The 12,106-nt window shown below is 48.2% G+C and overlaps 2 protein-coding genes across 2 annotated transcripts; one reads left to right on the top strand and one right to left on the bottom strand.

The window, feature by feature from the left end:
• The first annotated feature begins 26 nt into the window (after positions 1-26).
• On the top strand, positions 27-2,023 carry cyb5d2 (cytochrome b5 domain containing 2). Its single transcript, XM_068331606.1, has 4 exons — positions 27-394; positions 1,039-1,179; positions 1,586-1,772; positions 1,849-2,023. Exons 1-4 carry the CDS (start codon positions 148-150, stop codon positions 2,021-2,023), a joined length of 750 nt encoding a protein of 249 aa, XP_068187707.1. The 5' UTR covers positions 27-147.
• A 102-nt stretch (positions 2,024-2,125) lies between these two features.
• Positions 2,126-11,473, bottom strand: ankfy1 (ankyrin repeat and FYVE domain containing 1). Its single transcript, XM_068331604.1, has 25 exons — positions 11,440-11,473; positions 9,776-9,986; positions 9,557-9,675; positions 9,049-9,184; positions 8,825-8,948; positions 8,477-8,626; positions 8,217-8,382; positions 7,887-8,091; positions 7,725-7,793; positions 7,430-7,632; positions 7,238-7,335; positions 6,944-7,145; positions 6,756-6,854; positions 6,513-6,666; positions 6,233-6,401; positions 6,033-6,151; positions 5,685-5,841; positions 5,120-5,320; positions 4,855-5,031; positions 4,602-4,749; positions 4,292-4,382; positions 4,090-4,214; positions 3,866-4,012; positions 3,678-3,768; positions 2,126-3,587 (listed from the first exon to the last, which is right to left on the bottom strand). The coding sequence occupies exons 1-25, from the start codon at positions 11,447-11,449 to the stop codon at positions 3,455-3,457; spliced, it is 3,504 nt and encodes a 1,167-aa protein (XP_068187705.1). The 5' UTR covers positions 11,450-11,473; the 3' UTR covers positions 2,126-3,454.
• Positions 11,474-12,106: the final 633 nt, after the last annotated feature.

Here is a 12,106-nt window from a genome sequence, read left to right as displayed (position 1 = left end):
TGCGCAGAGGCGCGTCAGAACCCGGAAGCACCTGCCTCCGGGCTGTCAAAGCGGTGACGGAACGGATGCGTTCTAGTCCGACAGGCGGTTGAAACGATGGAAGTGGGTCGAGTTCTGAATTAGCCAGAACGTTTTAAACGAGCCGGAATGTTCGGACGGGCGTGTGTCGCGGGTTTATCGCTCGCTGCGGTGTTTCTGGCTTATAAGCGGGGAGTGGAGGTCGGAGATGATTCGAACCGGGGCCCGGTGCGCCTCCTCAGCAGCGGGGAGTTGTCTCGGTTCGACGGGGAGGAGGGCAGCGCCGGCCTCTACCTGGCGGTACTGGGGCAGGTCTTTGATGTGCGCAAGGGGCAAAGGCACTACGGGCCCGGGGGGGCCTATCACTCCATGGCAGGTGGTTATGATCCTCAGAATTAGATAGTTTATTCCAAATAACACCCAAAATTGTCATTAAAACAAAAACATGGATATTAATTTTAGTCTAGATCACTAAGACAGCGGTGATGCAGTGTTGATGTGGTGTTGACCACGTGTCAAACTCAAGGCCCGGGGGCCAAATGTGGCCCCCAAGAGCATGAAAGAAGGGTCTAAAAATAATTACTGAAGGTCAAAAGTGTGCTTTCACCAAAAACTACATTTCCCACAATGCAGTTAAGCCCAATTTAACATTTACTTTCTGAACAAAGTTAATGTGTTTTGATGTTTTTTATTCATTACTTTTTAATATTTTCGGATTTTTTAAAATTTTTACTTCTTTTTCCAAAAGGAAAAGAAGATTTTAGTTATTTTTTATTGATAGTTTGATCCTTGATGGAGTTCTGTGGGTTCAATAACAAATTAAAAGGAATTGTGTTAGAACAGCAACAAGCAAACATTTTTTCTGTGCAACTGTAATGTTTGTAACTTGAATAAGTAATAAATTAAGTTTATTTTCAATATTAAGGAGTAGTTACATTCATTTACATTGCATTGAGTTACATTAGTCACATCTGGCCCTTTCAGGAGAGCCATTGTGCTGATGCGACTTTTGTTTTTTAGGTAAAGATGCCTCTCTGGCCTTCGTCACTGGAGACTTCACAGAAAGTGGCCTGAGCGATGACGTGTCCAGTCTGTCCCCGCTGCAGATGATGACGCTTTATGACTGGCTGGACTTTTACCACAGAGACTACCGACCTGTGGGTGAGGGATGCTCAACCCCACGGCCCCCACAGATCCTCAACAAGTCCTTTGGCAAATACTTTGACAACATACACACCTTCTATTTATTTATTAATCCATCGATTTAAGTTAAAATGCTCCTGGATCTAGTTATTGGGAATGAAAATAGATCCTACCGATGTTAGATGTTTGTACTTTTACTCACATTTTCACTTGTATTAACATATTTTTACTCCATGGAACCTAAAATTGTACGTAAAACGAAGTAAACTTTTTATTCCTCACAACATTCGGAGTCTTCAAACCAAACCATGAATGGGTTCTTCTAAATTCTAAACATCTAACCAGCTCCATCAGTGCTGTAGATGAACTTCCTGGTCAGCTGGAGTATTTCATCCTAATTCCTGCCCTCTCCTGTGAATTCCAGGTCTGGTGATCGGCCGGTTCTACGACGAGACGGGTCAGCCCACGGAGGCGCTGCTGCAGGCGCGAGCGTTCCGAGTAGAAGGCCAGCGAATCAAGGCGCAGTCTGAGCTGGAGAAGTCCCGCCTCCCATCCTGCAACTCTGAGTGGAGCGCCGCAAGGGGAGGAAGAGTCTGGTGCTCCACACAGAGGTGCAGAACCAGTTCTATCCTGGTGGAGGATTTAGTTTTATTGATGCATAATGATTTGATTTTCTTTTTAATCCAGCGGTGGGGTGGCACGAGGCTGGACCGGCGTCCCCCGGAAGCTCTTCTCTCCGGGGTCCAGTGGCGTCCGTTGTGTCTGTGTTGAAGATCCATCTGCAGCAGAACGAGACCCAAACCTTCAGAAGTACGACGGCTGTCATCCACAGGCAGACTCTTGCTCCGTAGCAGACTACTAATCTGTGGGACGACAACAACCCCGACCTAATCTGGGTGCTTTTGTTACACAGAACTCAGGAAGAGACTTTCGATCAGAATCGTATGAACCAGACTCGGTTGCGCTCGTTTTTGATGACCTTTATGTAAATTTGTCCTCCCCTTTTTCTAAAAGGATACACCAGGAAGAGACAGGCCAGATATCTGAGCATACAGATACAATATAATGTGCATAAAAGATTAAACAATGTGCATAAAAGATTAACAGAGGCAAGATTTAGGTTTGTCACAATGACAAGCACAAACTGCATTAAAGTACAAAACAGTTGTAGTGGTCAAAAATATCACACATTTATCTGTACAATTTAACAATACTTGAAGCGGCCGGACCGCTCGGCCGTCCCTCCGCTCCACGTCCTACCCATCGTTCAGGAAATGCCGTGTGATCTTGATAAAGTGCACCCGATAGGCTTGGGAATCAAGAAAGGGGGGAGGGGAGGGTAAATGCGACGGTCAAGATGACCAACTTGACTTGAGGCAACGTCGTGACGTCCGACGTGGAGCTCACAGATCGGAAATGGAATGTAAGCACTCGGTGATCGATGCCGACGGGTTTTTTTATTCATTCTTTTTTTTTTTTTGAACAAAGGCTACGAAATAAACGACGTGCATAGGCATTAGCAGACGTTTCTGAAAACTGACGAGGATCGTTGAGAAGTTTTTGTTTTGGGGAATGACTTCCCGTTTCCCAACTTGGTGTTTAAAAAAGGAAGCGTCCCCGTCTAGTTGTGCCATCTTGTACCTTTTAACAGTGAATACAGAAGCTCAGATGGAAACAACAGATTTAAAATAGTTGTCCTGCTTTCCCTTTTAAAGCGACTCAGAATTAGTTTGACCAAAGGATGAAAGATGACAGAGCGTGTTCATAATTTGACCTAGTGGTATTTTTACAGTTCTGCTCCGACCTGTAAATCTAAGAAATGTTGTGTCTTTGGGAAGGAAAGACGGTAAGAAAGCTGCTGACAGTGAAACGTCCCAACAGAGGTGACTTGTTCAAACGTTCCTCGTTGACATGAAATGTGTATTTTTAGCAGTTTACCTGCATCTGTGATAAGAAGAGCTAATCATTACAAACATTATTGAACTTTGAAGACGGACTCGTGATCTCAGTCACACCCCTTTGAGCTGCAGAAATCCACTTTAAGATACTTTGATCAGAACGGAAACAAAAAAAAAGACAACATTTCACTTTCTATTTGAAACGTCCCTCTAGAACAATGATGGTTTTTCATAGAATGGAATAGTATAAAAGATCATGTCCTTAACTGTCCGGGAAACGTTTTTGTTAGTACGTCTTGCTACTGTCGTCCCTGGTCCTGGTGTGCCTGAACCACTGTGCCCGGCGTGGCGTCGGGCCGCGTTGGGAGGGAGGAAGATATCCACAGGTCGATGCATTACGACACCCCACCGAGAGTTAATACGTCAAAGCAGATGTCGCACACCCGCACCGGCTTGTTCAAGTCAAACTTGATGATGGGGATCTCCTTTATAGAGCACTTGTGGCACAGCAGGCGCCCACAATGTCGGCTGGTGGGGGGGGGACACACACGCAGGATTAATCACACCAGTTATTTTACACACGTATAATTAAAAAACAATTAAATTCAGACGACTAACCAGTGATGTTTCCTCGTGGTAACACCAAACTTGGCAACACATTCATAGCAGTTGGACCCATCACACCAGGGGGGCTCTTTGGACAGCATATCTGCTCAAGCACAGACAACAAAGAGTCTCCGATTACCCAGAATTCACATAAATCGACCCTGAACGTGAGGCTGACGATCCCGACGCGAGACATTTACCTAGAAGGCGGAAAAGCAACTGTTTGGTTGCCACTTGGTAGTTGAAAATGTTGATGCCCTGATTGTTGTTGACGCCCAGGCGAGCCCCGGCCCTCACGATGGCGCGGCACAGGTTTGCGTTTCCCTTCATGTAGGCCAGGAGCAGAACTGCAATCGTAAAATATGATTCGGTTATTCTGAGTCGGGCGCCAACAGCGATAAAACGCTCAAACGAGCGACGGTACCCGTGTTCCCTTCGTTGTCTGGTTTGTCCAGAGGGTATTCAGGCATGCACTCCAGGAATAACTCGAAAATGGCAGCGGCGTTCTCTTTCCCATAATGCCCTAGCACGTGCATTGGTGACTGACCCCTAACAAGAGACAGACATGTTGATCGTAACGCTCTAGATGTCAGTTCCGTTTAAACACGTGGTTAATAATAATCCACCTGAGATTGAAGGCCTCGGCGTCGATGTTGGACTCGGTGAGGAGGGCTCTGACATTGTTAAGGCGAGCCTGCATCACAGCCAGATGCAGAGCTGGGGGAGACGCAGGACAAAGACATAAAATGTTATTCACGTGGATTACGACGTGCTGGGATTAATCAATAATTAGCTGTATGAGAATGAAATAGAAATAAATCATCCAAATCTAAACCTGTTGGGATTAACTAACACACACACACACAAACAGTGAATTCTGGGCCATCTGCTGAACAAAAGGCAGCCCTGAATAGGAAACAACAGAATCAACGGTACCATTGTTCCCATTCTCATCCTCAGCAGCAAAGTCGACATTATTCTCTAGCAGCACAGAACAAATGGTGGCCAGGTCCTGCTGCGCCGCCAGATGTAACGCCGTCTGTCGGTGTTTGGTCAGCTCGTTCACTTTGGCTCCGGCTAACAGCTGGAAAACGAGAAAATACATCAGCTACGCCTTGATGTCCATGACGTTTAAATACGTGGTCGCTATCGCTTAGAACAGGCATGAAGGCGACATTAAGGGTTCTACCAGGTTGCGGACGATGATCTCAGAGCCGGCCTGGACGGCCAGGTGGAGGGGGGTGAGCTTGGCGGCGTCCTGAACCCTGGAGTTGACGTTGGCTTGGACGCTGATGAGGAACAGAACGCTTTCGATGTCGGAGTTCTGCACGGCCACATGGAGGAAATTACGCCCTTTGTTGTCCACCTAGACGGAAACAAATTTAAGATGGGGGTGGGGTGGGGTGGTAAATATTCCCGCTGCAGCGAGCCGGTGGGCCTGACGTCAGCGCTACCTGCTCAGCAGCTCCGGCCTCCCTCTTCAGGATCGCCTCCGCCGCTTTATTGTTCTTGTTGGTCATGGCGCAGGCGAACGGCGTCATTCCCTGACGGTCACGAATGTTGAGACGAATGTCCGGATGGGAGATGAGCAGCTGGATGATGACGTTGTGCTGGTTGCTAATGGCAGCGTGGATGGGAGCTCTGCCCTCTGCATCCTGACGGAGACAACAGACGTGGGAATAAAGGTTAAGAAAGGAAGCAACAGGATGGAAAAAGATTGTTGGAATTACTTCAAACATATTAATCCATCCATTCAATCTTTGCGTTTTCCTTAAAATATCTCCATAACTGCCAGAGTTGACGTCTTTAAAACATAATTATCAAATCACTCGGAGCTCCACTCAGTCTGAAATACCTTCAAATTGAAAAATCTGGGGTGTAATTTTTTAGGATTTATGGCTCGAGTTGAAACGTGGGCCCAAACAAAGCCTGTGTAAACCTTCCTCCTGCGAAGCAGCAGCACGAGGCATACACAACCCCCCCACACACACACACACACACACACCGACCTGAACCCACCTGCGCGTTAACATTCGCTCCGAACTCCAGAAGGCACTGCGCCACCTCCTCCAGCCCCCAGCAGCTCGCCAGGTGGAGGGGCGTTTGTCCGTCTCGGGCTTCTTCATCTCCTTCTCCGTTGGGGCCGGGCTGTCTGCAGCTGTTCACGTCACAACCACTACACACACACACACACAGACACACACACACACACACACACACACACACACACACACACACACACACACACACATTAAGTCCCAAACACCAAACAGATCTCTAGACTTTACAGTCATTTCAGTAAAAACTCCTCGGGTGTTTTTTTAGCAGGTTTTGACAACTCTCGAGCTCATCTAGAGGACGTCTGACCTGCGGATGAGGAAACACGCCGACACCTCGTTGTTCTCGTCCACGGCTCTGTGCAGGAGGGTCTGCTGGCAGCCGGACGGCCCGGTGCTCCAACAGGTGGCGTCGCAGCCGTGCCGGACCTACGCGGGACACACAGGACTCAGTCAAGACCAAGTTCTGGGGAGAGGACAGGTTCTGGTTTGTTCCTGCATTTCTCTCACCAGTGTGGACGCGATGTCTTCCAGTCCGTTCTCCAGCGCCAGCCACAGCGGGGGGTCCCCTTTGTCATTCACCACAGACATGTCGGCTCCTCTTGTGCAAATAGCGTCCACCACCAGTGGAAGCTGGTTACTGATGGCCAGCTGCAGGGGGGTTTGTCCCTCTTGGGTCCTGGTGGAGGAGGTTAAAACAGAGATGACAAAAGAAGAAGGTCCAATCAGGGTCGTCTGTAAATCTTGATTTGTGAACTGTCACATAATCTGGCTCAGATTAATAAATTACCTGACACTGATGTCCGCCTGGTGCTCCAGCAGGAACAGGGCGCTCTTGCTGTCCTGTCTTTGGATGGCCATGTGCAGCAGGGTCTGTCCGGTGGACATGGTGTCGTTGATGGACGCCCCTGACCCCAGCAGCTGCGCCGCGATGATGTGCATCCCTTCAGCGCATGAGAGACGTCAGACAAAGACGAACACGACAAAATTCAACTGTATGACAGCTTTCTTGTGCAGGTGGGGGCCTGCTTACCTGTCCAGAGGGCCAAGCCCAGAACCGTCTGGTCCATGGAGTCTTTGAGACTGAAGTCCGGGATGATCTGGAAGTTGTTGGTGGCGTGAAGCGCGTTGGCTGAAACCGAAGCGTCGAGGCGAACAAACGTGAGCCGATCAATTTAAGAACACGGGACTCTTTCCCCTAAACGTCGACGCCCCCTTCACCTTTTTGCTCCAGAATGACAGAAACCACGTCCGGGTGGTTGTGAGCGATCGCCATGTGGAGGGGGGTCTGCATGGCCACGCCCAGGGTGTCATCGGGGAGGGGCCTCTGGGTCTGGAGGTTGGGGTTGGCTCCCTGCTGGAGCAGCTCGGCCGTCAGGCCGGCCAGGCCGCAGCGGCACGCCGTGTGGAGGGGGCTCTCGCCCTGAACGGGAGGGTAAAGGCGGGACGGTCTCATGCATCAGTCAGCACCGACTAATAACGCTACGTTTACGCTGGTTGTGTGTTCATACACACCCATTTGTTGACGTGGTTGACCTTCGCTTCGTGAGTGGCCAGAAACAGAGCTGCCGCCTCGTTCCCCGCCCGCGCCGCTCGCTGCATCAGACAGTTTCCTGTAGAGACAAAAACCCAGGAAGAGGAAGATGAGAAGGCGTTGGGAGCATCAGAATGCTGGATCGCCGCTGTGTGTGTGTGTGGGGGGGGCACCTGTGGCGGTGTCGGGCGCGTCGGGATTGCTTCCCCTCTGAATGAGCTGGGCTGCGAAGCTGTTCTCGTCGAACGAGGTGCCGTTCACCACCGGCGAGCTGTCCTCGAAGGGGTTAACCGAGGGGTCAGAGGACACGGTGATGTACTGCAGGGCCAGCCACAGCGCCGTGCTGCCCTCGTGGTCCTTCAGTTCCAGGTCGAGTCTACCAAGGAGGACAGATTGGACGTGACCTTAAATGTAGGGGTCTTCAAATGCTGCTGTTCAAGAAACAAAAGTCACATTTTTCAGTCTTACTGTTTGCACTGTAGCAGCTGGTTGAACACCGGCTCGTTCCCTGATGACACAGCCTCGTGCAGAGGGGTTCTGTAAACAACAACAACAACAAAATAATGCATCGCTGTAGTTAGGATTTAAAATCGATTGACATTCAGAACCCAAAAAAGCCCGGCGACCGACCTGCCCTTGCTGTTCTGCATGTTGGGGTTGGCTCCCGTCTTGAGCAGAGCCTCCGCGATCCGCGCCATGCCGCCCATCACCTCAGCTGAATGTTTCTTGGGGCTAAAAGAACAGACCAGGTGAAGCGGCGTTTCCACGGCGCCCACCGTGGCTGCATTCACCTGAGCAGAGTGACGAATCAGGAAGACGGAGGCAAATTCATCACCTGGAAGAAGGAAGGAAGGAAGGTTAACGGTGAGGAAGAGGTGATCTGTTTTTAAGCATCCACAGAACGAGTCGGTACGACTTTATTTTGGACACCGCTAAGCAGCAAACAGCAGAGATCGTGACCTCTTTGGATGGCCTTGTGCAGGAGGCTCCAGCCGCTCTGGTCCACCATATCCACATCGGCTTTGTTGTTGACCAGAGTGGTTGCGATACTTTCCAATTTACGAGACAGCGCCAGGTCTAGTGCCAGATCGCCATTGTTGTCCAGTTCGTTGAGCTTTCCGGGTAGCTGGAAAGAAAAACTTTCAACATAAAGCTAATCCAGTTGGGAAAAACTAATAAAGAGTGGTTAATGGGTTAACGTCGGGCGTCAGTCAGCTGACCTGCGAGTCCATCTCGATGAGATAGAGAAAGACGACGTCTTCTCGCTCGACTTTGATGGCTTTGTGGAGAGGATACTCCGTTTTGGATTTGATCATCTTGTACAGAAGTTGGGCACTCATGGTGCTGAAATCTTCTTTCCTCAGATCATCCTAACAAAACAACACATCGAGTGTCAAATATAAGAACTATGGAGATGCACTGGGGAGGATAAGACAACTCAGAGCGAATCACAAAGCAGGTACCAGTTTGAGACAAAACTGATTAACATAAACTCTAGAAAGATTGTTAGAAGCAGGAGGCCTCTCTGAGAAGACACACACAGACACACACGGTCCACAGGTTCTCACCCAATGACTGGCAATGATCTCCCCGCAGTAGTTCATCAGAGTTGAGGCGTTCAGCTCCTCGGCTGTTTGGTAAAACCGAATGCAGTTCCTGACATTCACTGAAGACATCACACCTTTCTCACACCTGTCCCAACAGAGAAACAGCTTTTCAGGCTGTCCAGTCACACGTTTTGGTCCGTCTAGTGTCAGTCAGGCTGAGGAACAAGAGCTGGTTCTGTTCTGACCTCTCTCTGAGCAACTGGAGCTGGAAACGATTGGCCAGCTTCATCAACTCGATAAGAAAGGCGTCATCTTCGCTGAGTTCCAACTCATCGGTGTAGGCCCAACGCAGCATCGCCATGGCAACCTCAGGTTTGCAATCTGGAAACGCATCGAGTCACAAAATCAGACGTGTACACAGAGTCAACACGATCCTGATGATTTGTAAACATGAAAAAAAAATCATTTTGGAGGAAGAAAATCTTTAAGACGTTCTTCATTCCGAAAAATAAAATAACTTTGAGACACTTTTTGCATTTCTCAGGCAGACATATTCAATACTAACTCAGACGCAAGGGTACACACATGCCCAGATCAATACTGGACTTTGACACTGTGTATACTGCATTCCAAAATAAATATTGGTTATCATCGATGAATCTTTGAGCATGCTGACTGACAGAGGTCATCGTTAACTGGATTTTCATTATTAGTTATGATTTAGGCAGTTTTTTTGTCACACCAGTCGCTCACCACATAGGTCCAGTTCTGCAGTCGAGGCCAGGTTGGCCAGACTCCAGACATCACTCCGAGCCGCCAACACAAACTTGTGAGCACAGAGCGTCTCCCCTGCCACTTTCACTTTCAGATCACTGTAAAACCAGCAAATTCAGCTCAGAAACCACCCCCGAAAACACACAGGAAATACTCTCAGGACTGTAAAAACGTCACGCTCACTCATCCGTTCCTCACCTGTACTGTTCCTGCTGAAAGAGCTCGGCCACGATGTCCAGGAGGCGGCTGACGAAGGTGTTGGCGGGCGTTCCGGGGCTAGGGGATCCCTGGACGGAGGTCTGGGCAGCGAGCACGGCGCAGCGCCGCTCCGTGTCGGCCAGCTTCTGCTGCATCTTCACATACTCCTGCCTGAGCAGGGCCAGGTGCTTCTGCAGCTTGGCCACCTCCTCTGCTCCACAAAGAAGGTAGGGAGATGGGAGAAACAAGACGAAGGGTAACAGAGAGGAGATTAGACAACCTCAGTTCAGACGGATCCTCATTCTTTGACTAAAAGTTGAGAGAAGCACACAAATGCTTGGTAGGGATGATGTGGATTTGTCCCCAGAGGACCACGAGTGGGCCTTGATTGCTTGTCATCACAATGGATAATTACTTATTGAGATTATTTTTATGACGTAAACACTTTTAGCATTCTCTGCTACGAGGCACTCAAGTCAGGAGTTTAGCAAAGCTTCCCCTTATCCGCTAAGTGAACAGGTTCTGTAGAGAACTTCTTGTTGCGACACAAATTCATTGCTCAGCTTTCACTGAGGCCCATTTCCTTCCTTTTAAACTGTTAAGATTTAGTAGGGAAAAGAACGCTGAGGCGGCACGTTACTTTGCCCTCCCTTGTAAAACCGCTGGTCATGAGGGGTGTCTCTGAAAACCACCTGACCGCTCCACACAGGAAGGGTGCATGGATCAGCGTTAGATCAGCGGATTAATTCTTAAAATGCAGCTTTATATTGCCAGATTTGATATCACTCATAATAAGAAAACATGTACTATGTAAGCCTGAAAGTGACGCACTGCATCATTAAATACAACCTCAGTGGAAATGAATTCCACACTATCAACATGTGTCAGCTCGATCTGCTCTCCTCCAGATTCCATAAAGAGGTAAACAAAAGATGCTTTTCCCAAATTCAACTCCCAAAACAAGAGGAATCGAACTTTAGAAGTGTTGTCAAGTCATTTAAAACATTTTTAAAAAAACAACAACACACACATCACAAAGGAAAAGTCACCACAACACCAGCCTCATGTGGGTTTCCTTCAGGGAGGTGGGCAGCATAAAAAAAAAGGTGTTGCCTCCTGACAGGTGGGGTAAATGACACCCCAGCCCGATTCTGTCAAGTCTCCTCCATATTTATAACCCCTCAAACAGAACCAACGTCAAGTAAAACAAAATTTATTTTAAATAATGTTTTATATTCAGGAAAAGGCAACAGAGGGGGAAGCTACTGCAATCCAAGCTAGCATTGGTAATGAAACTTAATGCTAGTTTGATGCGATTATATTTAACTCAAATGAAGTTAAACCTGTAAATTCTATAAAATGACATTTTTTTGTGTGTAATACGCCCTAAGAAAATACGTTCTCCGCAGTCCAACACACCGATCTCTGTTCGGGTTTGGCCGAATCGTAGCTATAAAAAAAAAAAAAATTGGGCTAGCAACATCAACAGCTAGCTAATGACCGAGCTGCTCATTAGCCCGGTGTGACAAGTGTCGCTGCTCGTTCCTCCGCGGACGTAGCCCGGGTTGGTGAACCGCACAGCCGCCGCTGGAGTCCGGTTATCAAACCCGCAAGCGGGGAGGGAAAACAGGGTGTGTAAAATCGTGAAAAGCTCAGTCTCATACCTTCCGCCATGTTGCTCAGCGCGAAGCTCCGCGGCCCGACGGGCTTTATCGCGATAAGAAAGAGGCGCGAGACCAGGGCTAGGGGTGCTGCGTTTACTGCCCGCTCGAAGCTCGGTAATTATTTATTTCGTTAAAAAAAGCACCAAACTCGTAAGTGGAACCTCGTGTCATATTCCACGAATTTGTGTCGAAGGAGAGGATATTTAGCTCTGCGTTCCATGAGAGATGAATTAGTTTTCAAAACAAGAGCCGACATAAAAGGGGAATATCAAATAAAGTCCAATTTGTTGTAAAACCCGTGTTGCCTTCAGGTGCTCGGGCTAAACTTTCATTTCTAACATGACAGGTGGTCCAAGGTGTGACCAGCATGACCGCAAAGTCACTCATCTGTTCATTGTTCTGGTTCATTTCACAACTAATAATAGTCCCAACATGAAGTTCAGTCGCCTCTTGCCTCCGTCGTAGGTGAAGTTTGTGTAATATTCATTTTTCTTTGGACCACTAAATGATTTTAAGCAACTGAATTACATAAAAACAGGTCAATCAAATGGGAGTTTAAAAAATAAATGAACCTGAGTTCTCTTGACGCGTTCCCCTCAATGCACAATAAGATCTGAAACAAAAAGTCTTCTAAAATAATTTTAAACAATAGTCGTGGAGAGATTGG

The sequence above is a fragment of the Antennarius striatus genome, chromosome 13 (genome assembly GCF_040054535.1).
Source record: "Antennarius striatus isolate MH-2024 chromosome 13, ASM4005453v1, whole genome shotgun sequence".
NCBI lineage: Eukaryota > Metazoa > Chordata > Actinopteri > Lophiiformes > Antennariidae > Antennarius > Antennarius striatus.
This window is presented reverse-complemented; position numbering and strand designations above follow the sequence as displayed.